Below are 24889 nucleotides of genomic sequence, written 5' to 3' on the forward strand. Positions count from 1 at the left end.
AAACCATCCCTCGCACCCCGACAGTAAGCCCCGCGGTCCCTGCAGCATCAGCCGCTGAGCATCTACCGGGAACCGGGTAGGAGGCGTGGGGTTCCCTCTACACCCCTATTCCGCGTCCTGAGGTGGGCAACCCGGGCCAGAGATCCGGGAGGCCCCGGGCTCCCTGCCTGCCCCTGGAGAGCCCTGAGCGGTCGTTGGGGTCCCCTTGCGGAGCAAGTTTTCCGGAGTCGGGCGGGAAGGCTCGCGGAGCGTGGGGCGCGTGGTTCCTCCTCCAGGCAGCCGGCGGGGTGGCCCCAGGCGCCTCCTCCTGCAGCTGCCGCTGCCGCTGCCTTATAAGGCGGGGGCCGGGCCGCGCCGGGGGAGGGGCTGCGGCCGCCCTGCCTCCTCGTCGGCTCTCGGAGAGGATCGGGGCCGGGAGTACAGCGCAGCGCAGCGCAGCGCAGCAGGAGCCAAGCAGCGCGCGGAGCGGGCCATGGGCAAGTCAGGTGAGCCCTCCGGACCAGCAGGGCCGGGGTGCTGGGATGGCTCGGGAGTCCGGGGTTCCGGGACTCTGGCCGTCACCCTTCCTGCGGGGGGCTGGATCCCCGGGGAGCAGGTCGACCACCTCCTCGGTGGGTACATGGCGCTGCAGGACCACTAGTTGCGGGATGGAGGGGCGCACGGTGCAAAGCGCCAGGAGGCGCAGCGCGGGCAGTTTCCGGGGCAGCCAGGAAGCCGGGTGGCCGTCAGGCCACCGGGAGAGAGGGAGGGAAGGCGAAACCGCGGGAGGGTCCTCCAGTCTGCGAGCCAGAGATTGCGTCAGGGAGGGCTTCCAGGCGCTGATGGGATTAGCGCTCAGCGTCCGGCCAAGGCGTGGCTTTTGCTTTGTTTCAGGACAGAGTTAGAGTTGGAAAAAGCCACCAAACTGTGACAGCATCTCTTGCTGTAAAGCAGCTTGCCCCGACCAACCCTCCTAAAGACAGTTCTGAGCATCCTTTTCTTCTGTCGTCGCTCCTCCTCCCGAGTGCCCACTCTGTGCCAGGCTCTCTGCCGGGGTACACACTCTGGCTTCCCCCTTTACTGACCTGTCGTGGCCCATCCTCACCCGACTGACTATCCCGGTGAACTCTCTGAAATGCAGATCTCCTCCTGCATTCCCTAACACCTTCCATCCCATTGTCCGTAGGTGAAAGAGTACACACTCTTCAGCCCCACCGTGGGGCCCTCTGGGAGCTTATCTTCACCCCTTCCCTCCCCTTGCACTCAGCTCTCCCGAGGCTGGAACCCTGCGCCCTTCCCCTGGATTCCCTTCCCCAGCACTCACCACTTCCCCAGCACCCCACCCACTTCTCTGAAGTTGAAAATTCTCCCCATCCTTCTTGGCTGAACTCCTGGGCTGGGAGCCTGTCCCTGATTTCCCTACCTACTGTCTTCTTTGTTGCAGCCCTCCGAGCAGTCAGGTTGGGACTCTAGACCCGTGTCCCACAGACTCCTCACTTCTGGCAGCCAAGGGCCATGTCTATCTTAGCATAGTTCATGCCTCTCAGGAGGCTTTTAAAGAAGAGCTGTTGAACAGAGTTCAAAAGTCCTGCTTCATGGGAAGTTCAGGTTGTCAGCCTCAGATAGGTAAGGCTGGGTCCATTCTTGAATCTGTTCTCAAGAATTGGACTTATGAGTTCCCAGTGTTGAGAGTCAGTGGCTTTCCCTGGCATTGGTCCTAACCTGCCTTATCTACAATGACAAGCCTGGCTTTCCGCCATGGCTCTGCTAATCACTTGCTGTGTGATCTTGAGCAAAGCCCTTTCCTTCTCTGAACCTCAGTTTCCCCATCAGTACAATAAGGATGGTCCATTTCATCCCCAGGATCCTCCACAGTATGGAAAGGTGACGTAAGGAGTTGTCATGTAATTAAAGAATAGGATGATAAGTGGCGTGACAGGTATGAGAGGGCATCTTGAGAGCTTTAATTGGGAAATTCCTTTCTCTATATATTAGGAGAAAATCCACAAATTGTCTAAAGTTACATTTTAAGCAATTGCTTCTGACTTCTTCCCTAAGAAGCAGCTTTCCAGAACTGCTGGCTGCCCATTCTTCTCTCTGTTCATTCATCCCTCTCTTCTTCCCTCTATTCCTCCCTCCACCCTTTCCTCCCTCCCTCTTGTCCTTTCATTCCACCATCTATCAGCTCTGTACCAAGCTGTGGACCCAGGGCTATGTAGGGGGTGGCCCCTGTCCTCAGGATTGTTCATTTGGATTGTGAAATGAATCATAAAGCTGATTGGGGGGATAGACAGGCACCACATGGGTCTAGCAAGGGGTGGAAAGTGACCCAAGCCAGGAAACAGGTGTAGATGAAGAACAGTGGGAGCTCAGGAGAGGGGAAATCTCTGCCCAAGGGGCCCACTGAAGGCTCCTGAAGGACATGGTCAGATCCCAGAGTGTTTTGGAAGTTTGAACTTTCTCTGAGACACCTAGGGTGTCATTGAAAGGCATCTATCTACAAGATGCAGGGCCAGAGCTGTACCAGGGTGGAGGGCAGATCAGATGGGGAGAGGGTGGAGGTGGGGTCAAGGAGAGGCTGCTGGTTACTCAGGTGAGAGAGGACAGAGATATCTAAGGGACTGGGGACGAAGCGGGGATGAATTTTCAAGACGGTATCCTCAAGCAGACTTGGTGACTAACTTGTAATGAATAAGAAGGAAAGCTCAGCAGTGTGAATCTGGGGCAGGAAGGTGGTGACACCCTCTAGGACTGGAGATGCAGAGTCCAGCAGGATGGTGGTGGAAGGCAGGTTAGAGCTGGTTCAGGCAGTGGCTACCTCCACTCCTACCCAGGGACCTTCCAGGATGCTGGCCCATAGCCACATGCATTTTATTTGTCTCCCCCCAAGACTCTGAGCCTCCTGGATGGTTTCTGATTCCCCTAAGGATCTCCAAGAGAAAGTGACTTTTCTGGGCGACACAGGCCCAACCTTGACATTCCAGGCCACAAGCCTGAGGCTGTCTGTGGCCACAGGACAGGCAGGGGCTTTATGTGTTTCCCTAAAGGGGCTTTATGTGGTTCCCTAAAGACCTTCATAAGGAGCTCACCTCTTCTGGACCTGTTTCCTCATTGCTACAGAGGAGCCCATCTCTTTTTAATCTTTAACTTCAGATACACCCCAGAGCTGTTGGAGTAGTGGGCATTGCTAGGGAAGTGTCACATAACCAACACAGCTTAAATTCTAGAAGTCACTTGGCCCAGAGACTCCTAGGTCTTGCTCCTGGCCCTGGTCTTCCTGCTGGGCTTCAGTTTGCAGCTAAGCAGAGAAAGGCAGTGAATGGCCTGGAGCTCAGTGGCAGCCTCTAGTCCCTAGTAATAGTGATTACCAGTTATTCAGGTCCTACTGTGTGCCAGTCTTGGAGCTGATATTTCATATATGTTACCAACTTTTGTAACAGCCCTGCAAGGCACTTTTTATCAGTTTTATAGATTTACAGAGGCTGAGTACCTTGGCCAAGCTTACACCTGATCAGTAAGTGGACGAACTGGGATTTGCACCCAGCTCTCTGACTTCCCAGCCGTGCGCTGACCCCTCCACCACACCGACCCCTTGTCATCCTGCCTCTCTCAGACTGGACTCCAGCTGTACGGACATCTACATACCCTCTAATTATTTCTAAGAATCTTATTGTCCCTCGACCCACATCTCCCACCCCCAGAGATTATCAGAGCAGAAAGACCTGCGGGGAACAACTAATCCAGAAATTTTCTCCCTAGCAGGCCTCACACCTCTGCAGGGCCAAGTCAGTCCCAGCAGTTCTGTTTTCATCTGTTGATTCTAAAGAAAGTGTCAAAGAACGGGTTTCCCTGCGTTGAAGATGTTTGAAAACCACAAGTGTTACCCTTCCTTTTCACGTAGATGGGGAAGCAGGGCCCAGAGGGACAGGGACTTGCTCAGTGCTGGCGGGCGGGGCAGGCTGGAGGGGCCGGTGCTCTCCCTGCCCTGGCTCCTCAGCCCTTACTATTGTCCATCGCAAAGGGGCGGCCTGGGGTGAATACTCTGGGACAGCCTTGTCATTCTTGGCTTTGGGAGAGAAAGATGTTATGTAAGGTGGAAAGCATGTGAGATTTGGGGCAAGGGAGGGACATTCTTAGATCTGGCTCTAAGGTGGACTCACTGTGTGACCTCGGGCAATTCACATGTTCTCCCAAAGACCAAAGTTCCCTCTTCTGTAATGAGGAGAATCCCGTCCTCCCCAGTGCTGGTGCAAACATCTCATTCATTTGTTCCTGTACTCATTTACTCACTCAGTAAATATCTGCGCTCAGAGGTACTAAAAGAGGTCATCAGAGATCAAGTTAAATACCAGCAGCCCTGCTCCCATTAAAACCAGGGAGGGCATCGTTAGGGCAGTATTTCTGAGGCCAGAAGCTCTAAGGTTTCTGCCCAACAGTAATGTTAGTAATGTTAGTAAGTATAGTTGACACATAGTAACTGTTCACTTTGTTCCAGATCTGTTCTAAAGCATTTACATAGATTCATTCATTTAATTCTCACAACAACCCTGTGAGGTAGATACTGTTATCCCCATTTTGAACAGGGAGGAAATGAGGCACAGAGTGATTGAGCAACTTGTCCACAATCACACAGTTAGTAAAAGGCGGAGCTGGGATTTGCCTCTTGAATTTCCTGGAACCCAGGCTGAAAGAGTTACCCATCTGGAACTCATTTTTTTAAATCAACTTTTTATTCTTCCTTCCTGATAAACTAGCAAAACCAGATTTGCCCCAAAGGCTTTCTAGGCTCTTGCCAGGGGACAGAAGGGGCCTGTCCATAATTCCTGCTCTGGCTTCTGACGGCCCTGGGCCTCTTTGGTGGGGAGTCTGGAGAGGGCAGAGAAATGAGTCAGCTGGGCTCTGGGAGGCCTCCGAGGAGGTGGAGGAGAGGACAACTGATGCTGAGGGTGGAGCCTGTCCTGGCCAACAGCCTTGAGGGAGGAGGGGCACTGACCTCCTCAGAGTCTCTATCCAACAGTTAGAAGCTTGGGCCCTAAAGGACCTTCCAGAGCCCTCAGGTCAGCCCCACCCAAGATGCCTGCTCCCTCCCTTGGCCTTTTGGCTGCCCAGGCAGCCCCTTACACCTTTAGCAGCCCCAGATCTGCCTGGAACTTCTTCAGCCCCTGATTTTCCTCTGCAGCCCCTCAGGCAGGTCTGATAAAAGCCTTGGCACAGAGGAGGCTCTTGAGAAATCTGTTCTTTTCTCCTCTTCCTTCCTCCTTTTCTCTCCCCTCAGAGATTTGAAGGCAGCTGCCAACCCCACTGGGCCTGATCCTCCTCCCAGGTCCGGTGGCCCCACTGTCTCTCCTTCCTGATTTCCTCTGTCTCATTACCCTCGTGGGGTGGGGTTAAGGGCAGAGTTACTCTCCTTGAGGACCTACCTACCCCTGGACCAGTTGTGGGAATGTGGGCAGGTTACATCCTTCTTGCGTCTGTTTCCTCATCCAAAAAATGGGTACAGTAGTGGAAGCTCCCACAAAGGTGGTGAGAAGTAAATGAGATCACTCACAGGCCTGGCACCCAGAAATGGTTGGCCAGCAAGCACAAGAAAGGACCTCCCTCACTCCAGGCTGGCACACTGAGGCTGTGTGACCTCTCTGAGCCTCAGTCTCCCCCCTCTACAAAACAAGGGCATAATCCCTCCCTTCCCCCATCATGGGGTGGCTCTGAGGGCTCTCCCTGCATAATGCGGGGTTGGGTGGGTTTTCTTTGACTTTTTCTGTACGTTTATCTGTGTTCTTGGCTTTTTCTGCAAAAGGGGTGTGCCTCTTGCTGGGTGTGGTCACCAGTGTTATCTGGCCTCCCTGAGGCTGAGGCCCTGCTCGAGGAACCACCTGGGCTGGGACTGGCTGCTGTGGTGGGAGGGGACTCCTGGGCCAGCCAGAGGTGTGGTCGTGGAGCCCCCAGGCCTCTCAGCCAGGGCTGGGGAGAGAGGGCTCCCCTCCAGACCCCTGAACCTTGGCCCAGGGCACTGGCCCTGCTGGGGACAATGCCCAGCTTCAGCTGGGCCCCGAGCATAGGTTTGGTGCAGGAACTTTCACTTTTGTTTCTCTACTTGTGTAGTGACCTAGTTTTCAGCAGCCTTGTATGTCTCTGCCAAGGAGACAGCAGGGCCTGAGTACTCCGGGGTCCAGTGCATCCTAACCCCACACTCAGAGCTGCCTTTAAAGTAGCTTCACCATAGCAACTCACCATTCCCCTTATCTCCACCTCGCCCTCACAGCCCCAGGATACACCAGATCCCTTCCACCATGGCCCTTTCCTCACCTTTACCTCCTCATCACCTCTTCCAGGGAGCCTTCCCTGATACATCTGAGGTCACCAAAAGCCTGAAGACTTAAGGCAGTAGCTCTGCCTTCTGCCTTGGGCCCAGTTATCATCACCGTGGTTTCTTCCTCATGCCTTTGTTCACAGCATCTCCCTATCTGGTAACCTGTCAACCCAGACCTGCCACATCCTGACATTCAGCATCCCCCTCCTATCCCTGTCCCTGCCCCACTCCATGTTACTGTGACCGACCTCATTGGTTTGCCCCTCCAGGGCCCAGAGTGTTTTGAGTCCCGACCACTCCCTGTTCAATTTCTCCGAAACCCCTTGGAAAACTTGGCCACCACTGGCATGACCTGCAGTTCCCTTTCCTCTCCTGGGTCGGTGTCTAGCTCAGAGCTCCTGAGGGCAAGACCTGGGTCTTCTTCCCTCATGACCCTTGGTGGCCCACTGGGATTTGATTTGAAGGCCCAGGAGACATGGGGGATCTCGATGAGGGAGGAGGAGGTGACGCCCTGCTGGGCCATCTCCTTGGCCTCTGGGGGAAAAGACAACAGAGGAGAGCGTCAGCTGGGGGAGGTGAGCTGGGGCAGTGGAAGGAGGGGTGCTTCTTTCATCATCTGGTTTATACTCTCCTGCCCAGGCCAGTCCTCAGGGACAGGCTCCTGCCAGAGGAGACTAGCTAGGGTGAAGGACCCTCTGTGGCCCTCTCTCAAAACTTACCCAGCTCACCTTCGTTTCCATGGGAGGAACTCCAGGTTCCTGAGGCTGGCGCTCAGTGCCTTCACCATCTTAGCCTGGCCAGCTCCTGTCCAGACATCTGTGGGTCCTCAAATCAGGGGTCACCTTCCTGATCTCCCAGACCATGTTAGGCTACTTTTCTCCAAGTTCCTCTTGACCTGTGCTCACCTGCACCTTGGCCCTGTCACACTGTTGGCTAATGTCTGTTTACAAGGCTGTCTCCTTTCTGTGTGTGAGCTTTGAGGGCAGGGCATGGCTGATTTGTCTCTGGACCCCCAGCCTACAATATGGGAGCTGGCCCAGAGGAGGCAGACACAGAGCAGATGAACAGATGGATGGATTGCAATTGGATGGATGATAGATGGCTGGTTGGATGCTGCTGCTTAGATGATGAATCAATAGATGGATAGATGAGTGATGGAGGATGTGGGAAGGAGGGGAGGTTCCATTTTGGAATTGATATGACTTCTGTCCACCACTGACCTGGCCTCCCCTTGTGTTGAGCTGCACCCCCCACAGGCCTACAAGGCCTGTACTTGCCCAGCTTTAAGACCAAAGAAAGAACCTGGAATCAGTGACAGGGACATCAGTGGTTTAATGGACAGGGGGAGCTTACTTGTCTGAAGCAAGGTCCTAGAGCAACACCCCACCATGTGCAGTGGACAGTGGGCAGTCTTCCCTCCCAGAAACTGGGGGAGATTACCAGTTATAGTGGGATTTGACGTCAGGTTAGCTCATTGGTTACCAGGGAAATCAGCAGAGGGGCACACCCCTCACTACCTCTTCAATAAGAAAAATCACTAGCTTGGGCCTGGGGCAAGTATGTAGGAAGGGCAGTCATGTGAGTAGGTATAGGTGAAGCAGGCGCCGGGTGAGCAGGGGATGTACAGAGAGCAAGAGAACAGCCATCTTGAGTGGCCTGACCATACATTCACTTGGCTTCACCACTTCTTCTCTCCCTACTCCAGCCCCCTTGGCCTTGCCCTTTCTGGGGTTGTAACCCAGTTGGACACAGCCTCCACCTCTCCCTTCACTGCCCTCCTGAGCCTAGCTAATCACAGCACCGCCCCCCCCCCCAACCCCGGTTCTTTTCCCACCCTCCTCTTCACTCCACATCCCGATGCTGTCTTCCCCTAGTCTTCTTCTCTTCATCTGTCCTTCTGTCTTCCTGTTTCACCAGCCCAGTGCAGGCACCCCTCCACCCCAGCCAGGCCTGCTCTCTCTGGGCTCCCACCTCCAGCCCTTCCCAGTCCCCACCACCATTCACCATAGATCTGGTCTGAGAGACCCAGTGTCCTTCAAACATTTTCCTTCAGAAGTCCTGCTACTCCTTGGCCAGCCCCCAACATCTGCTCTAACCCCTAGCCCATCCCCCATGCAGCAGTCAGCAGGCTCCTTCAGAAACAGATCTCCTCAGCTCACTCCCCTGCTCCCATTCAGTCGCTTCCCAATGTCTTGGATAAAGACCCAAATCCCTGACACGTCCCATCGGGCCCTCATAATCCAGAGGGGATGGATGTGCAGAGATGTGTGGCCTGAGGTATGAGCTGGGCTTTGCTCTGAAGCCTGCTGGCCAACTTTCAATGGATTTTTTCTGGGCACTGAGATGTTCATTTTGAAACCACTGCAGCTTCCAAGCAGTTTAATAACGAGGTCCTGAAGGCCCACAACGAGTACCGGCAGCAGCATGGGGTCCCCCCGCTGAAGCTCTGCAAGAAGCTCAACCAGGAAGCTCAGCAGTGAGTCCCCCCGGCACCCCGTGCTGCTGCAGCTGCTGCAGCCACGAATGGGCTCTGGGTGGTTGGAAGGACCTGGGTTGTGGGGGTGGATACAGCCAGGCTTGAATAACCCCTCTGCCACTTACTTACCTAGGCAGGTCCCTTTGTTCCTCTGAGCCTCGGTTTGCTCATCTGTAAAATGGGGATTCAGGGTGCTCAGAAGAGATGCAGGTGTGATACTCCCGATTGCCTCAGCAAGCCCAGGGTGGGGAAGCAAGCTGGGCCCCACTAGTTTAGGGCTCCTACTTGGGGGGCTTCCGTGGGCTGTACTCTAAGGAAATACCACGGATTCTGGCAGGTATTCAGAGGCCCTGGCCAGCACAAGGATCCTTAAGCACAGCCCGGAGTCCAGTCGTGGCCAGTGCGGGGAGAACCTGGCGTGGGCATCCTACGATCAGACAGGTGCGTCATTTCTCAGCTCTCCTCCCCACTGCCTGGCCCCAGCCTAGGATATCCTCCATTCAACTCCTTCTGGCCCCAGAGCCCTGCCTTCCATGTTGTAGCTGGGATGCAGCCACAGGCCCAGAAAGGGAAAAGAACCCCAGAGCTTTCCTCTGTCTGCTCCCAGGGGCTGACTGCAGTTCACCACAAGGCCTCTGATGGCCGGCTCAGGGCCAGGCCTGTGCTGGGTGCCAGGGACTCAGAGATGAGTCAGACTGCCTGCAGCACCACCCCCCCCAACTCCACTTTCAGAAGAGCTCCCAGCTGAGGAGTGGGGGTGGGGATGACAGTTTCTGTGCAGTCTCAGAATGACCCTGGCGGCACCAAAGCATCTCCAGCTACAGAAGAATTTTACTTTCATCATGTTTTTCTAAAAATTTTTACAGTGCTGGTGGATTAACATTTTTCATGAGAAAAAAGTCCATAGAGCTTTTTCCATGTTGGAAAAAAAAAAGTAATAATGGGAAAGACAATTCCTCATCCAAGGTCGCAGCCTGGAATGGTGATCCCACACTGACCAAACATTCTTGAACTTCCTGGCTCTGATAGAGCTGTCGTGGCTTTTTAGGAAAAATGCTGGAGAGAGCTACCTCACACTCTGAAGCTTTCTCCAAACCCCTGCGGGAGAAAGGCTGCTCCCTCCCTGGCTTCACATTCCTGGGAGTTCCCTGGGGAGGCCCTGGGAGTCCTCTTGGTTTCCCCAGCAGTGTCCCTCCAGGAGTGGTGTGCGCATGCTCCTGGAGAAGGCAGGAGTCCGGGGCCTGCAACTCCTCCCCAGGCTCAGACTGTGGGCCTCGGTGGGCCCAGGGAGAAGGGAGAGGGGCCGGAAAGAGCCAGCAGGAGATGTGGTTTCATCCCAGTCTTGCGCTGGCTCCCTGCGGTGCCTTGAGCAAATCTGCTACCCTTGTGGCCCCAGTTTCCCCATCTCTACAGAGAGGGGCTTGGGTAGACGGCCTCTAAGGCAGTGGTTCCCCACCCTGGCTCCACCCTGGGATCATCTGTGGATTAAAAAATACTAATGCCTAGATCTCTCCTCCAGAGACAGCGATAGTCTGTGGCAGGCCCCAGGCATCAGTCATTTTGCAAAGCTCCCCAGGTGGGGCCAATGTGTAGCCACTGTTCTCGAAGGCCCTGATACTCAAAGTGTGGTCCATGGACCAACAGCAGCAGCAGCAGCAGCAGCAGCACCTGAGAACTTGTTAGAAACACAGAGTCATATGTTCCACCCTAGATCTACTGCAGTCAGAATCTGCATTTTAACAAGAGCCCCAGGTGATACTGTGCACTCATTGAAGTTCGAGACTTACTATTCTGAGGTGCGAGGCTCTTAGCTCTGCCCGAGATCAGCAGTTCTCAGGGAAATGCTGCGGGTTTTCTCCTTTTAACACCTGCTGGCCCAGTGGATGCTCCAGGTGAGGACCCTTCTGCCTGCAGTGGAGACCCTGACCCACCAGCCCAATCACCTTTCCCCCTGTGGATTTTTCCAGAGCCCAACTTGGGATGAGATAAGGGCAGATTCTCCCAGAAACTCAGAACATCATTAGAAGCCATTGGAGTATGTTGCATTCAACCCTCTTGTACAGAGGCCCAGAGGGGGGAAGGCCTTGCCCAGGATTACACAGCAAATTACTGGCAGGGTGGGGACACACATGCAGGTTCCCTGACCCCAGGCCTGGGCTCTTCCCAACCCCTCAAAAAGCCTTCTATTCAGCCTAGATTTGCTCACAGGCAGGAGTCCCCATTTCAGCTCATAGGTGTTTTATCAGACATCTAACTGGATGGGTGGTTTGGGGTTGATGGGAGAAGATGGAAGGAAGAAGGAGTTGGTTGATTTTGCTGCTGAGTTTTAAACAGTGTCTTTTCCATACAGGAAAGGAAGTGGCTGATAGATGGTACAGTGAAATCAAGAACTACAACTTCCAGCAGCCTGGTTTCACCTCCGGGACAGGTGAGAGACGTGGTCACATCAGTGACCTGGCCCTGGGCTGGGTTGCTGTTTGGGTCTGGCTTCAGAGAGAAACTAACCCTCTGAAAATCAATCTTTTCCCTTCTGTCTTGTCTCTTTGATATTTCCCCAAAGGGCAAAACTCTCTTCCCCTACCCCATCTCCCAACACACCCACACCCCTCTTCATCCAAAAGCACCCGAGCCACTGACTCCTGCCCCACCACTCAAAGCTCTTCAGGTGACTGGAATGTGTCATGAGGAGGCTGTGAATTTTAAAAGCCTTCTTCTCTGAGGAGTTGCCTCAGCACTTTTAACCGATCATCTTGCTTCTGGTCTTGCTCCCCTCTAATCCAGCCTGCTCCCCAGCAGCCAGAACATTCTAAGACCCTCTCTGCCCAGGCTGCTCTCCTAATTCAACTGCCAGTGACTTCCTGGGGCCACCGAGAAAAGGGCCAAGCTGTTTGCTCTACTCCTGATCTTAACTCCCACCTCCCTCCACACCCCCGCATCTTTCCTCCCTGCGCCCTACTCCTTATGGCCTCCCAGGCTGCTCCTTTCACCTTATGCCCTAGCTTGCAGTTCAGGTGAGCTTGGAGGGCAGAAAGCCAGGATCTGGTCTCAGCTCTGGACTATCAGTTGTGTGAACTTGGATCAACTCCCTGTCCTTCCCTGTCCCCGAGGGAGAGGGACAAAGTGGTGGTTTCTCCAGGACATTCTGAGAGCTGATACTTAGATGCAGGGAGGAGCCAGCTGTGGGACCAACCAGCCTTTCCCTTAGGCCTCCACGGTGAGCAGTAAACATTTGGCTTACTAAAGCCCCGGGCAGCGGCTCCGAGCTCTGGGATCCCTCTTGCCCCTTGCCAGGCCTCACCTGGCTCCTGTCTTTCCTCAGAATCGACTCAGACTCACCCAGGGCCCAGTGTTGGAAAGGGCTATGAGTTTCTCTGACCAGAAGGTGCCAGGGAAACTGAAAAGGGGATTGTCTGCCCACCCCCATTCCTCTACCCAACCCATCCCACCCATGGGTGGAGCACCTATGTCCTCCCACCCTCTGGAGGATTCTTCAGAAGCAGGAAGTGACTGCTCTCAGAGCCAGTCACCGTTTCCTGTGGTTTGTGCTCATCCTTTTGGGCAGGGGTTCTTGCAACTGTGTGGGCAGGACTATGGGGCAGAGGTGGAAGCATCTGCCCGGGCGTCTCTCCTCTCAGCCCTGCGGGGCAGGACGAGAAGGCTGCCATCAGGCCCTGAGTGAGAACTACTGCTTCTGTGGCAGTTAGATCTGAGAGGTGAGGGAGGGAACAGTGTCAGCCTCCTACCGGTGATTAAGGATGTGTAGGCAGAACCTGATCTTTTCATAAAGACCACTGACCAGAAGATGCTTTATTTCATAGCATCAGGATCTGCTTTCTCATGAGTAAGATTCTCGGGCAATTGGACATGGGTCAGAGCAAGTAATTAGCATTGTTTGTGTGTGTGTGATACTTGACAGTCAAAAGCATCTCCACAGAAACAGCCACGTAACCCTCCAACACCATTTGAAGGTGGGGCTTTATTTCACCCTTTTTGCAGAGGAGGAAACTGAGGCCCAGAAAGGGGAAGAGACTTCTTTTTACCTCCTACTCTCAATCCAGCTCCAAGGTGGGACTCTCTCAAGTATCATAGCTGGGAACGGGACTCAACTTTCCATGATCGCTGACCACCTGTCCCACTTATTGCCCCACATCTCCCACCCCTAAAGAGGAAACCCCTAGAACAGCCAGCCCCTATGCCATCCCAGGTGCCAATGGGCAATGCCTGGGGTCACACAGAGCCTGGTCCTCAGACAGGAGCACAGCTTTGAGTGGTGGTATAAGAGGGGCTTTCACGACCCTTAAAGATGCTCAGGTGCATCCCCCAGGCATCAGCTTATCCCAGAGCTGCTGCCTGCTGCACCAGGGTTCTGGGATTCCCTGACCTGAGTCCATGTTGTAGGTGAAAAGGTCTTTGAAACATCCTATAATCCATCTCCACCCCCACCCTCACCCAGGGCAACGTCTTGTGATGAAGGACACAGTTCCATGCTATGTGCTGAGTACAGGGAAGCAACTTCTTGCAGTTCCTTTGATATGGTCTCTTTTAATGAGTAGGTTTGTTTGTTTGTTTATTCTGATATAAATAAATAAGTAATACTTTTATGTGACATGAAATTTGCAAGCTGTATAAGGTGAAAAATCTTCCTTCCATCCCTGGCCTCCAGCACTTTCCCTCCCAACCAGTAAGACAAGTTTCTTGTGGTTCATTCTGGAGTTGTTCTGAACCAGCATTTGTGTAAATATCCTCTTTCTCCCTTTTTTATACCCTGGTGTCAGATGATCTGATTCACACTTGCTTTATTCACCCAGCAGATTGGCAGAGATTGTTCCACATCAATACAGAAAGAGATTTCTCTTTCTTACCTATTATCCTCTTGCAAGGACTTAGTGTATTTTTCAAATGTATATTCTAGGAAGTGTGGGTCCACAGCAGGAAAGAGGATGTGAAACCTTTAGGAAAAAAAGAAAAAGAAGGAAGCTGTTAGTCATTTAGAATTGGAAACCAGTGTGTCTGATGGTTGCTAAGGAAGTTGTGTCCTTTAATTCATCTCTAAATACCCAGGCTTAATTAGCTCTGTGCAAACAGAAACCTCCCCAGTCAGAAGAAAGATTACTTGGTCGCATCTGTTTGGAAAAGGCTTCCCCAGGCACTTGGGCTGCTGGTGCACACGTGCTGTTTGTAATCATTTTCTTAGCAACCAAGGAATAAATGGCAGCTCTTCCTTGTCTGGTGACAGAGTGGGTGGGTCAATGGCCAAAGCATGTGGTCCCTTGGAGAAAAGGCTTGAGCCTTAATGAAAAGACAGTCTGTAGAAACAGTGACACCTGACAAAGCTGCTGAAAGCCTGGAGATGTGAGAGATGTAACTCAACAGAGTCAGGACCAAGGGTGAATTGGAAAGTAGTGTTTCTTCTGTTCTGAGGTGGAAATTAGAGCTTATTGCACAACAGTTAACATGAGTTTAAGGATAAGTGGTGAGGATGCATAAAGTAGTGTTTGCTTTCTTTTAATTTTTGCTTTGATTGTATCACACCAATCCTACTGATTAGTGTTTCTGTTTGGTTATTTTCATAAAGAATCTAGTAACCTCAAACCTTTTACAGATGTAGACAAAGAAACTATATGTAAATTTCATAATTATAAAATGGAGTTCATCTATAGGGGAAAAACACAATTTACATCTATGTGTCTTAAGCAGTAAAGGTGGGGAGGACAAACTCCCGCTCTCTACTCCCAGGAGATGAGAATTTATGGTCATTGAGCAAAGAGTACATTACAGCATCAACTCTTTGACCCCAAAGCAGGAGGGAAGTCAGAAGCTAAGCTATGTTAGCAGCTTGAAAAGTCCAGGGAGTGAGGGGCAGGCAGGCTGAACAGGAGGAGAATGATGCCAGAGAGCTTCGGCAAGCCACAGAAGTGTCTGGAGGGTCAGCTTGAAAAGGAGCTGGGCTGTTTTGCTCAGAGCAGAGCAAATTGAAGGAGGCTGTAACTTATCAAGGTCTCAAAGAGCACAAAATATGGAAGGCCTGCACTTCCAATGACAGCAGAGCCCCATCCAAGATGGTTCTTCCATGTGCCTTTCATCCATTCCATTCATTCCTTCAACAAATTTTTACTTTACACTTTCCATGTGTCAGGTTTTGCCAAGGTTCTGAGTATACTTTGGTGAGTGAATCAGTTTGGTTCCCACCCACATGGGGCTCATAGCCTAGCGAAGGAGCCAAGCAATTAGAAGTAATCAAACAAATATATCATTGCAAACAGTAAGAATGCTATGAGGGGAAAAACAGGGAGCAATAAGACTGTCTTGGGAGGGAGGTGTTCAGGAAATAAAAGTGATTATGAAAATGTTACTCTCTGAACAAGTGATATTTGGGCTGAGACCTAAGGGATGAGAAAACATTGGTCATCAGAAGAGTGTTGCACCCAGTGACCAGTGTGTGCAAGGGCTTCATAGTGGGAAGTAACTGGATATGTTCAAGGAATGGAAAGGAGGCCATTGGGCCAAAGCATTCACTTTCATTTTAGGTGCTACTGGAAGCAATGCAAGGATTTTTAAGCAGAAAAGTAAACAGATATGATTTATGTCTCAAAATGATCACTCTGGCTATGTCAGTGGAAAGTGAATTGAGGAGGCAAGGGTGGATGCTGGAGAACTAGTCAGAGGCTATTGCAATGGTCCAAATGAGAAAAGTTTGTGGTTGGGACCAAGGTTTTGAGAGTGGATGACTTGAGCTGTATTTTGGAGTTAGATTCTTCAGGATTGAATGATGGGTTGTGGTGGGGGAAATGCGGGGGAGGGAGGAGCGCAGAGTGACCCCAAGGATTGTGTGCATAGAGGTACCGTTCATGGAAATGGGAGGGACCAAAATCAAGAGTGAGGTTAAATTTGAGATGCCCATGACTCATCCAAGTGGAAATGTCAAGTAAGTAGTCGTGTTTGGAACACAGGAGAAATTTGGGCTGGGGAAAGACATTTGAGAGCCAGGGAAAGATGAAATTGCCTGAAGAGTACAAGAAAAGAAGAGAGAGCCAAGGATTGAGCCTTGAGAAATGCAGGTCTTCCAGCCTTCACAAGTGAGATGGAAGAGGAGGAGGAAAAGGCAGTGACATGGGAGGAAAGCTAAGACAGGGTGGCATCACGGAAACAAAAAGGAGAGAGTGCTTTGAAAAGGGGAGGCGTCGACTCCATTCATGTTCCTGAGATGTCAAGTAAGATGAAGACAAAAAGCAACCATTGTTGAGGAACATGGAGACCGTTGGTGACCTTGAAGAGTGCAGTTTGGCGGAGGGAGAGGCAGGTGCCAGGTAAGGTGACATCCTAATTGTTAGGGTCACTGGGTTTTGCCATGACCTCTGGGAAACCGTGAACCCTTGGGGCATCAGAAAGTGGTAAGGTGAGTAGAGGCTGTATGGCTGATCGAAAGGATCTGATGCTTCAGAAAATCAGGCAGCCAATATGTTTTGGGTCTCCTTCCTCTGCTTGGTGGTTGAAGACCAGGCTTCCCTCAGCCTGGCAAGATGGTGCAGGGATTCAAGAGTCCCTTGAAACATCCTTCTCCAGACTCTGCTAACCAACCTATTTCTCTCTCCCCCTGCCTGTTCCCCTACAGGACACTTCACAGCCATGGTGTGGAAGAATACAAAGAAGATGGGAGTGGGGAAGGCATCTGCAAGTGACGGGTCCTCCTTCGTGGTGGCCAGATACTTCCCAGCGGGGAATGTTGTCAACCAGGGCTTCTTTGAAGAAAATGTCCTGCCTCCAAAAAAGTAATTTGTCCAATGTAATGGGAAGGTGGCAGACTTAAGAACGTGGCTATGAAGTGCCTAGAACAACAAAAACTCAGCCGTGTGTCTGTCCCTGTGGGTGTATGTGCTTGCGTGTGTGATGCTGTGAGAGTCTCTTGCTCTCTTGCAGAACACTCAGACCATTCTGCATGAGTTCATGGTTATCAAAGAAGTGAGCATATGAAGCCTTTACCCTGAGGGTTCCCTAGACCACAATTATTTGGACATTGGGGGAAAAAAATCAATTTTTAAACTTTATTTTTTAAGCAAACTTCTTTTGTACCTTTCTTACAATATCCATCCCTGGCCTTTCTGTATTCCAAATGTTTGTGATGCTGAGAAAGTGAAGTTCATTTTATGTGACCTTCATGCATTGTAATCTACTTTTGGTAGATATTTAAGAATATTAAACCATCATTTAAATGTGACACAAAATACAGTTTTAAACACATAAACATAACACATAAAAATAAAGCAGCTTCCATTAGAAACACGAGGTAGGCAGGGGCTCTATTTCACAGATTTGTTGCGATTTCTCAGTTATAAGACATGATGTCATCTGCATGCCTCCTGGAATTCTCTAATGGGATTGCCAAAGAACAAATGGAGAAAAAAGCTTTACTTCCTTGCATTTTTCTACCTTCTACTACCCCTTGTCCACCACCTGCCTTTTTCCTTAAAACCCTCTGGCATTTCAGAGTTCAATCAATATGCACCCCTTGGTTTCTAGGGAGCTGGGCTTGGCGTGAAAGTCACCCATCCCCCACGGGTGGCCCAGGGCCTGTTCTGGGAGAAAGCCCCTCACACTGCCTGGGCTCTTGGCCAAGCAGCCTTGGACGATGAAGTCAGTGAGTGTGGGGATAAGGGTGAGCTCACTCAGGGCCCCCAGAGGAAGCCCTCCAGCCTCTGCCCTCCCGCCTCTGCCCTCCCCCACCCTTCTGCACAGGGTGGGAGCCCAGGCCTGGCAGCTGTGGCTGCAGCTGTGCTGTTGCTCCCTCCAGGAATGTGTGACAGGCCCAAATGTTCCAGGGAGATAGCCCAGGCGGGCTTAGAGTTGCTAATTTACTTCTGTGTTTTGCCTCAATCTATGCAGTCCCCTTGAATAACAGTTTCACATGGGCCATGTGGGAGGGACCCACCCAGGTCCCAAGCTGGGTGTCCCTGCAGGTGGTGAGAGCAGGGGCCTAGCAGGCCAGTCTGTGAAATATGCTTCCTGAAGGTCTGTTTCACTGTGAACACAGTCTCATGCTGTGCCCTTCATTTCATCCAGAGATATTAACTAAGATGACAATAAAATCTTTTTCCTTTGTGTAATATCTTACTCCCATGTGATTCATGCCCATTCTTAGTGAGTAAGGTAATTCACAACTCTGAGTTCCCATCTTAGGTAACTCAAGATTCTGAATACCTCCAGTCTCTCCCCTGTAGACTGTGTTCCTTAGGTGGCATGTTTTGTTTCATTTTTTAGTTTGTATGTGTGTGTGTGTATATATATGTATTATATATATATATTAGGCGGTCATGTTTCGAACCATGTGACCCACTATCACACAGCTGACTGGACTAGAGTGGACACGTGACCCCAGGACAGCCAATCCCTGGGCTGGCCATGGACCAGGACTTTGAGCCAAGAAATAGGGAGAGAATTTACCAGTGGAACTGAAAAAATTAAGGATGCCATGAGTTTGAATTAAAGCCATGGCAAGCCAAAGCTATAACATGGCAAGCCCGGTTATGAGTTGGAAATACATAGGCATGAGAAAGCCAGTTGTTAGAGACATAAAACAGGTGGAAATACTGAAAGACCGTTCCTGACCTTTCTAGTTCCAGGCCAAATGTGTATCTTTAAAACATGACCTGCATTTTCTTCAGGGCTTCCCAACAAATTGCTGTATCAAGTTATGGCCCCCAGAAGGTTAGAATATTAGAGTCGCCTCCTCTAGGGCGTCTTCATGAGTAGAAAAAAAACGGGGACCTAGGCAGGAAGCTGAGGATGGGTGGAGCAGAACCCGGCTGAGGGCCTTGGGCTGAGGCACTATTCTGGCCACACCTGGGCAGCTACCACGAACAACACAAACTTAATGACCAGTCATTGAACTTCCTGGTGGTTCCCAGAGACACCCTCTACCCAATACCCACACATACATAACCAGGTGGTGGATGCTGGCAGGCAGCCAGACTCTTTAGGCTAGAGTCTGTTTCCTGAGTTGGCCAGGGTAAGGAAAAAGCTGACCAGAGGAGCTTTCCAGGCTGAAGACAAGCCAGACAACAAAGCTGGCTGAGTGGGTGGGCACAAATTAACTTCTTTAATGGGTTTCCCACAAGTTCAACAAGAGCTGGAGACAAACCAGACTGCCAGCTCTCCCTTGCAGCCAGAGGGCAGAGGAAGGAGTCAGGAACCCTGGCTCCCATCCCTTGCTCTGTGCACTCAGAGTTGAACAAGCCCCTTCCCCTCTCTGGGCCCCAGTCTGTCCAGCTGTACAGGATCTGGCACATGGTGTTACGTCTACTGGATCCTCTCAGGTCTCCATGACACCCCCTAGGCCCAACTTTTTTACTGGAAGGAAGCATCTGATGAGAGACCTTCCCACCCTGGTGTTCTGGGGCTTGAAACAAAAACAAAGGGGCATGGCCACCACCTCTACCAAAGTGGGTGTAGGGGCCAAGGACTGTTGTGAAGCACCAGGACCTGACCCACCCATCCCCTACTCTGGGTGGGCAGGCCTGGAGGCCAATGGGGAGTGACAAGTGTCTGGCATCACCCTGGGGAGACCTCATCCTCCTCTGCCAGAGTCACTGCTGCCTCTTGCCTTGCCCCTCCTCTCCAGCGATCAGGGCTGGAGAAGCAATTAAAGCTCAATTATCTTCACAGGGAGAGACTGGACCAGGTGGAACTCACCTAAGCCACACAGTCCGCCGAGGGGCTGAAATCCAAGCCTCCTTCCCAAGGGGAAAACAGAAGGTCTTAGCCTTGTGCAGACAAGTACCTCAAGAGACTGAGTGCCTTATCCCATTCCAGCATCAAGGTGAACAAACTCATCATTAAAAAGGTAGGAACTCATAAATTTCAAATGACCAAATCCCCAAGTAAAGAAGCTAGGTCTGGAAGGAAAGGGTGAGGGAGACAGACAGTGAATAATAGAACTTGACTACACCAGGGAGGGGTAAGAGCTGGCAAGCTCACATTCCCGAGGCTCCAGCGACACTGAGTTTTCCTCGTAGGGGCGCCAAGGACGGCCTGAGGGTCAGGAGTGGGGCTCAGGACCCAGGTTGGAGGGGATCAGGGGCTCGGCCCGAGCCCAGGTGCTCTCTGCGTGCCCTCGCCAATGCCTCCAGGATCTGTGTTTCCCCCCCTCCTGGGAGCCCGCCGAAGGCTGGTCCAGGTGGGGCCCGCAGGAGCCGGCCCTCCTCCGTGGGAGGCTCTGGCTGGTCCTCATCCCCTCCCGGGCACAGACGCGCCACGGGAACTCGGGGAGCCCTATGCCCGCTGGGAGGAGGGGAGTGCGGCGGACGTCCGAGCCGTGCCCACGAGCACCCCACCTGGCGGGGCACCGAGGGGGACGCCCCGAGTCTGGATGGCTTCTCTCTGGCTGCCTGGCCGTGCGCCTGCCGTCTGGGGCTCAGTACCCCCGTCTGTAAAATGGGCACAGGTGTATTTGTGGCTCTCGTCTGAGGCCCAGCCACGGGAATCCCCGGGTCTGCGGACGATCTATGCCCCGTGGCGGCCGCGCGGCTCTCCTCCCCAGGGCCCGGGCGGGGCGGGGCGGGGCGGGGCCGAGGGTGGGGGCGGGGCGCCGGCTCGCAGGCCGGAGATGACCCTTCAGCCCCACCGCGTGGCCGCGAGAAGCGCAGGGAGCCAGCCCAGAGGGGATGCGGGATCCCAAAGTTCCCAAAGACCACGAAGGTGGAAGGGAGCAACCAGGAACGCCAGCGCTTGGAGAACTCATGTAATACGAAATTAACGGCAGTTCGCATTTATTGGACGTGTGTTACGAGCCCCACGGTGCTTAACACTCTCTAGTCGTTTTCTCTTGTAAACTCTTAATAATCTTTGAAGCAGGCACTATTATCATTCCCATCTCACAGAGGAGGAAACAGGTTTAGAGAGAATGAGCCACTTTTCCGAGTCCATATTTGATAGAGAGCACTGACCCATCACAGATCCCAACATCTTACAATCTAGAGACTTGGAAATGTGAAATGTCCTAGTTTGTGGTGGAACTTAAATAATCAGGGCTTTGGAGGCCCTCCCATGCCCCAGTAGGAGGCTAACTCCTGCCTCTCTGCCCCAGTGCCTGGCCTCCACCTCTCCCTCTAATTTATAAAACCCATGGCCACAAAGGGCGGAAGCCAAAGGACAGAGGTTTTCTTCTCTGATACCCCGGAGCCTTGGCAGAGAAAGGTGCCTTGGGGCTTGAGAATTAGACAGGAAAGCTGAGTAGTTAGTTAAAAGCATCCTAGAAGTGTAGGGGAAAGGCCTATGTTACAAAAGGCCTGAGTTCCAGGCCCTGCTCTACTCTGGCTGGCTATGTGATCTTGGATAAATCTCTTCTCTTCTCTGGGCCTCAGTTTCCCTCCTGTACAATGGACATTCTTTTAGATGATCTAATAATCCCTTCCCCCAGCCTCCCTAACCCTCCCATCCTCCCTGCCCAAAATGGCTCTGACATGCCAGAAGCAGCCCTGAACTGAGGCTGAAAGTCTCAGGTGGGAGTTGCAACCCATCTCTGAGTTTCTTCCTGAGTTCTGAGCCCTGGCAACAGGTCCTGGTCAGGTATCAGACTTTGGCAGGTCAGGGCCATCAGAGGGAAGAAAAGCCCTGTGCCTTTGAGAAAGGCCTCAAGGGGGTCTGCATTGTGATGACCTCATCCACTCTATGACATCATCCTCTCTCCCACCCCAACTCCTCCCTGATCAACTGCTCTGCAAACAACCATCAATCTGAATCCCAAAGGCCTGAGAAAATCTGTTCTCCAGTACCTGCTGCTGATTGTCTGCCTCAGCCAGCAAGAAGCACCATGAAATTGGAATTCACTGAGAAAAACTACAACAGCTTCGTACTGCAGAATCTGAACAAACAGAGGAAACGCAAAGAGTACTGGGACATGGCCCTGACTGTGGACCACCACATCTTCTTTGCACATCGCAACGTACTGGCTGCGGTCTCTCCACTGGTGAAGAGCCTCATCTCCAACCACGACATGAAGACTACCGATGAGCTCTTTATCACCATTGACCCCAACTACCTGAGCCCGACTACAGTGGATCAGCTCCTGGACTACTTCTACAGTGGCAAGGTGGTGATCTCAGAGCAGAACGTAGAGGAGCTCCTTCGTGGGGCCCAGTATTTCAACACACCACGCCTTCGAATCCACTGCAATGACTTCCTAATTAAATCCATCCGCCGTGCTAATTGCTTGCGCTACCTCTTCTTGGCTGAGTTGTTTGAGCTCAAAGAGGTATCAGACTTGGCCTACTCTGGCATTCGAGACAACTTCCATTACTGGGCCAGTCCTGAGGGCTCCATGCACTTCATGCGCTGTCCACCTGTCATTTTTGGCCGCCTGCTCCGAGATGAAAACTTGCATGTGCTCAATGAGGACCAGGCTCTCAATGCACTCATCAGTTGGGTGTACTTCCGGAAGGATGAGCGGGAGAAGTATTTCAAGAAGTTCTTCAACTACATCAATCTTAATGCTGTCTCCAACAAGACACTGATGTATGCCAGCAACAAGCTGATGGGCATGGAGAACAGCTCAGCACACTCAACACTGATTGAGAGTGTCCTGGTGGACCGCAAGCAGGAGAGGCCAACCAGCCTGCTGAGCTACCAGCGGAAAGGGGCCCTGCTGGATTCAGTGGTCATCCTAGGTGGCCAAAAGGCCCATGGCAAGTTCAACGATGGGGTGTTTGCTTATATCATCCAGGAGAACCTGTGGTTGAAGCTCTCAGAGATGCCCTATCGAGCAGCAGCACTTAGTGCCACCTCTGCTGGTCGCTACATCTACATCTCTGGTGGCACCACGGAGCAGATTTCAGGGCTGAAGACGGCTTGGCGGTATGATATGGATGACAACTCCTGGACCAAGTTGCCCGACCTGCCAATTGGGCTTGTCTTCCACACGATGGTGACCTGTGGGGGGACCGTGTACTCAGTGGGTGGGAGCATTGCCCCAAGGCGGTATGTCTCTAACATCTACCGCTATGATGAGCGCAAGGAGGCCTGGTGCCTGGCAGGGAAGATGAGCATCCCTATGGATGGCACAGCCGTGATCACCAAGGGTGACCGGACCCTGTACATTGTTACCGGGCGGTGCTTGGTGAAGGGCTACATCTCCCGGGTCGGGGTGGTGGACTGCTTTGACACCAACACTGGAGACGTCGTCCAGTGTATCACTTTCCCCATTGAGTTCAACCACCGGCCCCTGCTCTCTTTCCATCAGGACAACATCCTCTGCGTGCACAGCCACCGGCAGAGTGTGGAAATCAACCTGCAGAAGATAAAGGCCAACAAGACGACCACTTCAGTGCCTCTCTTGCCCAATAACTGCCCCTTGGATGTGTCCCATGCTATATGCTCCATTGGAGACAGCAGGGTGTTTGTATGTGGAGGTGTCACCACAGCCAGCGATGTCCAGACAAAGGACTACACCATCAATCCAAATGCCTACCTGCTGGACCAAAAGACAGGCGAGTGGAAGACCCTGGCGCCCCCACCAGAGGCACTGGACTGTCCTGCCTGCTGTCTAGCCAAGCTACCTTGCAAGATTCTTCAAAGGATTTAAACAGCTTTTAAGTGGGAGAATAAGTAACTGCATTATTATTATTCACAATTTAATGAGAGAGAGAAAGAGAGGAAGGTGGCCTGTTGGTTCCTTCTTAGTCTATGTTCAGCCCTGAAGGTGGAAATCCTGGGCCAAGGCTCCTCCTAGTGAGGGGAATTCAGGGCCACCCCGTCACTGGAGGGATCTGAGCTGAGGCTGGAAGGACCCTGGTGGGTGAAGTTGAGGCATCTCCCAGGCACCGGCCAAGCTGTGGTCTGGAAGGCCTCCTATTCTAAATCCCTGTAGTCACTTTGCAGGCATCAGCTATCCTGAGAGGTAAAGCATTTCCTTAGAGTTGTGAAGCCTCAGGCTCCTCCAACACTCATTTCTGAGTCTGCCCAGAAAGGTAGGGGAAGGCCAGTTCCAGGTTGGGAGAGGAGCCTCCCAGGCTGGGGAGAGAGAAGGTGGTGTGGGCCAGACTCAGGGATGGGGGCGAAGGGAAGGGGGTAAGGGTGGGAGAGGAGGCAGGGTTAGTTGGCTGTCATGCCTGACCACTCAGCTGTGGTGTGTTTGTGTCTCATTTGTGGGGAAGCTGGGGGTGAGGAGTTACTTACAATTGTTTCCAGTAAGCAAGTTTCATTGGGAACTTTCTCAGGGAGTACAAGGTCTGAGGAACTGGGGGTGGAAGAGAGATGATTGAAGGGAGAAAAAAGAAACCTACATCTCTATTGGAGAGAAGCTTGGAGATGAGATGAGATGACAAGATAAGAGAGACAGGATGGTGTAGTAGTGAAGGGTTTGGACACTAGATAGATGGCCTGGTTCAAATACCAGTCCCATCACTTATTGGGTAATCCCAGGCAAGGTACTTAACATCTCTGTGCCTTAGTAAACGGGGGACAATAAGAGTGCCTACCTCATAGGGTGATGTGATGTGCAAAATGCCTAGGACAGTCTCTGGAATATATTAAGTGCTTCAGGAGGACTTTTTTAAAAAGTACTTACTTTAAAGTATTTTAAAGGAAAAAAAAAAAAAAGATACATGAGCCAAAGGTCCAGGCTCTTGGGCCCTTATATTAAGTTAGGTCCCATAAAATGTTCTTTGAGACTCCCTACCTCAAAGCCTTAGTGAGATCTCCTCGATTCTAACTACCTGCGTTTCCCTTTCATTCATTTGTGTACTTACATATAATCCTCAACAATTTAGAAGAAACTCATCTTTCAAGGTCAAGTCCTTGAACACCATATATAATTATCATTCATTCATTCATTCACCCCATTCATGAATTTACTTACTGTCCACATGTCTGTTCATACACACGCACACACATATACACACATGCGCACACGCACACACCATTCACTGAGGCCTCTCTCTGCTGGTCCCTGTTCTAGACACTAGGGTCATAGGGGTGACACAGACAATCCCTGTCCCTGGGAGCGACTATCTATACCAATGCCAAGGAACAGGAATATTATACAAGCAACATAAGTAATTTAAATTTTTCTAGTAGCCAGGCTAAAAAGTTAAAAAGAAACAGGTGAAATTAACTGTAATACTATATTTTATTTA

At 51.8% G+C, this 24889-nt stretch overlaps 2 protein-coding genes across 2 annotated transcripts; both read left to right on the forward strand.

The window, feature by feature from the left end:
- The first annotated feature begins 349 nt into the window (after positions 1-349).
- GLIPR2 (GLI pathogenesis related 2) lies at positions 350-17866 on the forward strand. The gene is made up of 5 exons (XM_010995577.3): positions 350-485; positions 8657-8765; positions 9103-9206; positions 11116-11193; positions 16378-17866. Exons 1-5 carry the CDS (start codon positions 473-475, stop codon positions 16536-16538), a joined length of 465 nt encoding a protein of 154 aa, XP_010993879.2. The 5' UTR covers positions 350-472; the 3' UTR covers positions 16539-17866.
- Positions 17867-20665: 2799 nt separating this feature from the next.
- Positions 20666-23430, forward strand: CCIN (calicin). Its single transcript, XM_010995576.3, has one exon. The coding sequence runs from the start codon at positions 21571-21573 to the stop codon at positions 23335-23337; it is 1767 nt and encodes a 588-aa protein (XP_010993878.1). The 5' UTR covers positions 20666-21570; the 3' UTR covers positions 23338-23430.
- The last annotated feature ends 1459 nt before the right edge of the window (positions 23431-24889 follow it).

The sequence above is a fragment of the Camelus dromedarius genome, chromosome 10, assembly GCF_036321535.1.
Source record: "Camelus dromedarius isolate mCamDro1 chromosome 10, mCamDro1.pat, whole genome shotgun sequence".
NCBI classification, from domain to species: domain Eukaryota; kingdom Metazoa; phylum Chordata; class Mammalia; order Artiodactyla; family Camelidae; genus Camelus; species Camelus dromedarius.

What these genes read in the sequence shown, in the direction of transcription:
- GLIPR2 (XM_010995577.3), top strand. An exon ending in GGCATCCTACGATCAGACAG is followed by an intron (nt 9,207 to 11,115) that starts GTGCGTCATTTC and finishes TTTTCCATACAG; the next exon opens with GAAAGGAAGTGGCTGATAGA. An exon ending in TGGTTTCACCTCCGGGACAG is followed by an intron (nt 11,194 to 16,377) that starts GTGAGAGACGTG and finishes GTTCCCCTACAG; the next exon opens with GACACTTCACAGCCATGGTG.
- CCIN (XM_010995576.3), top strand. Translation starts at nt 21,571, where the DNA reads ATGAAATTGGAATTCACTGAGAAAAACTACAACAGCTTCGTACTGCAG.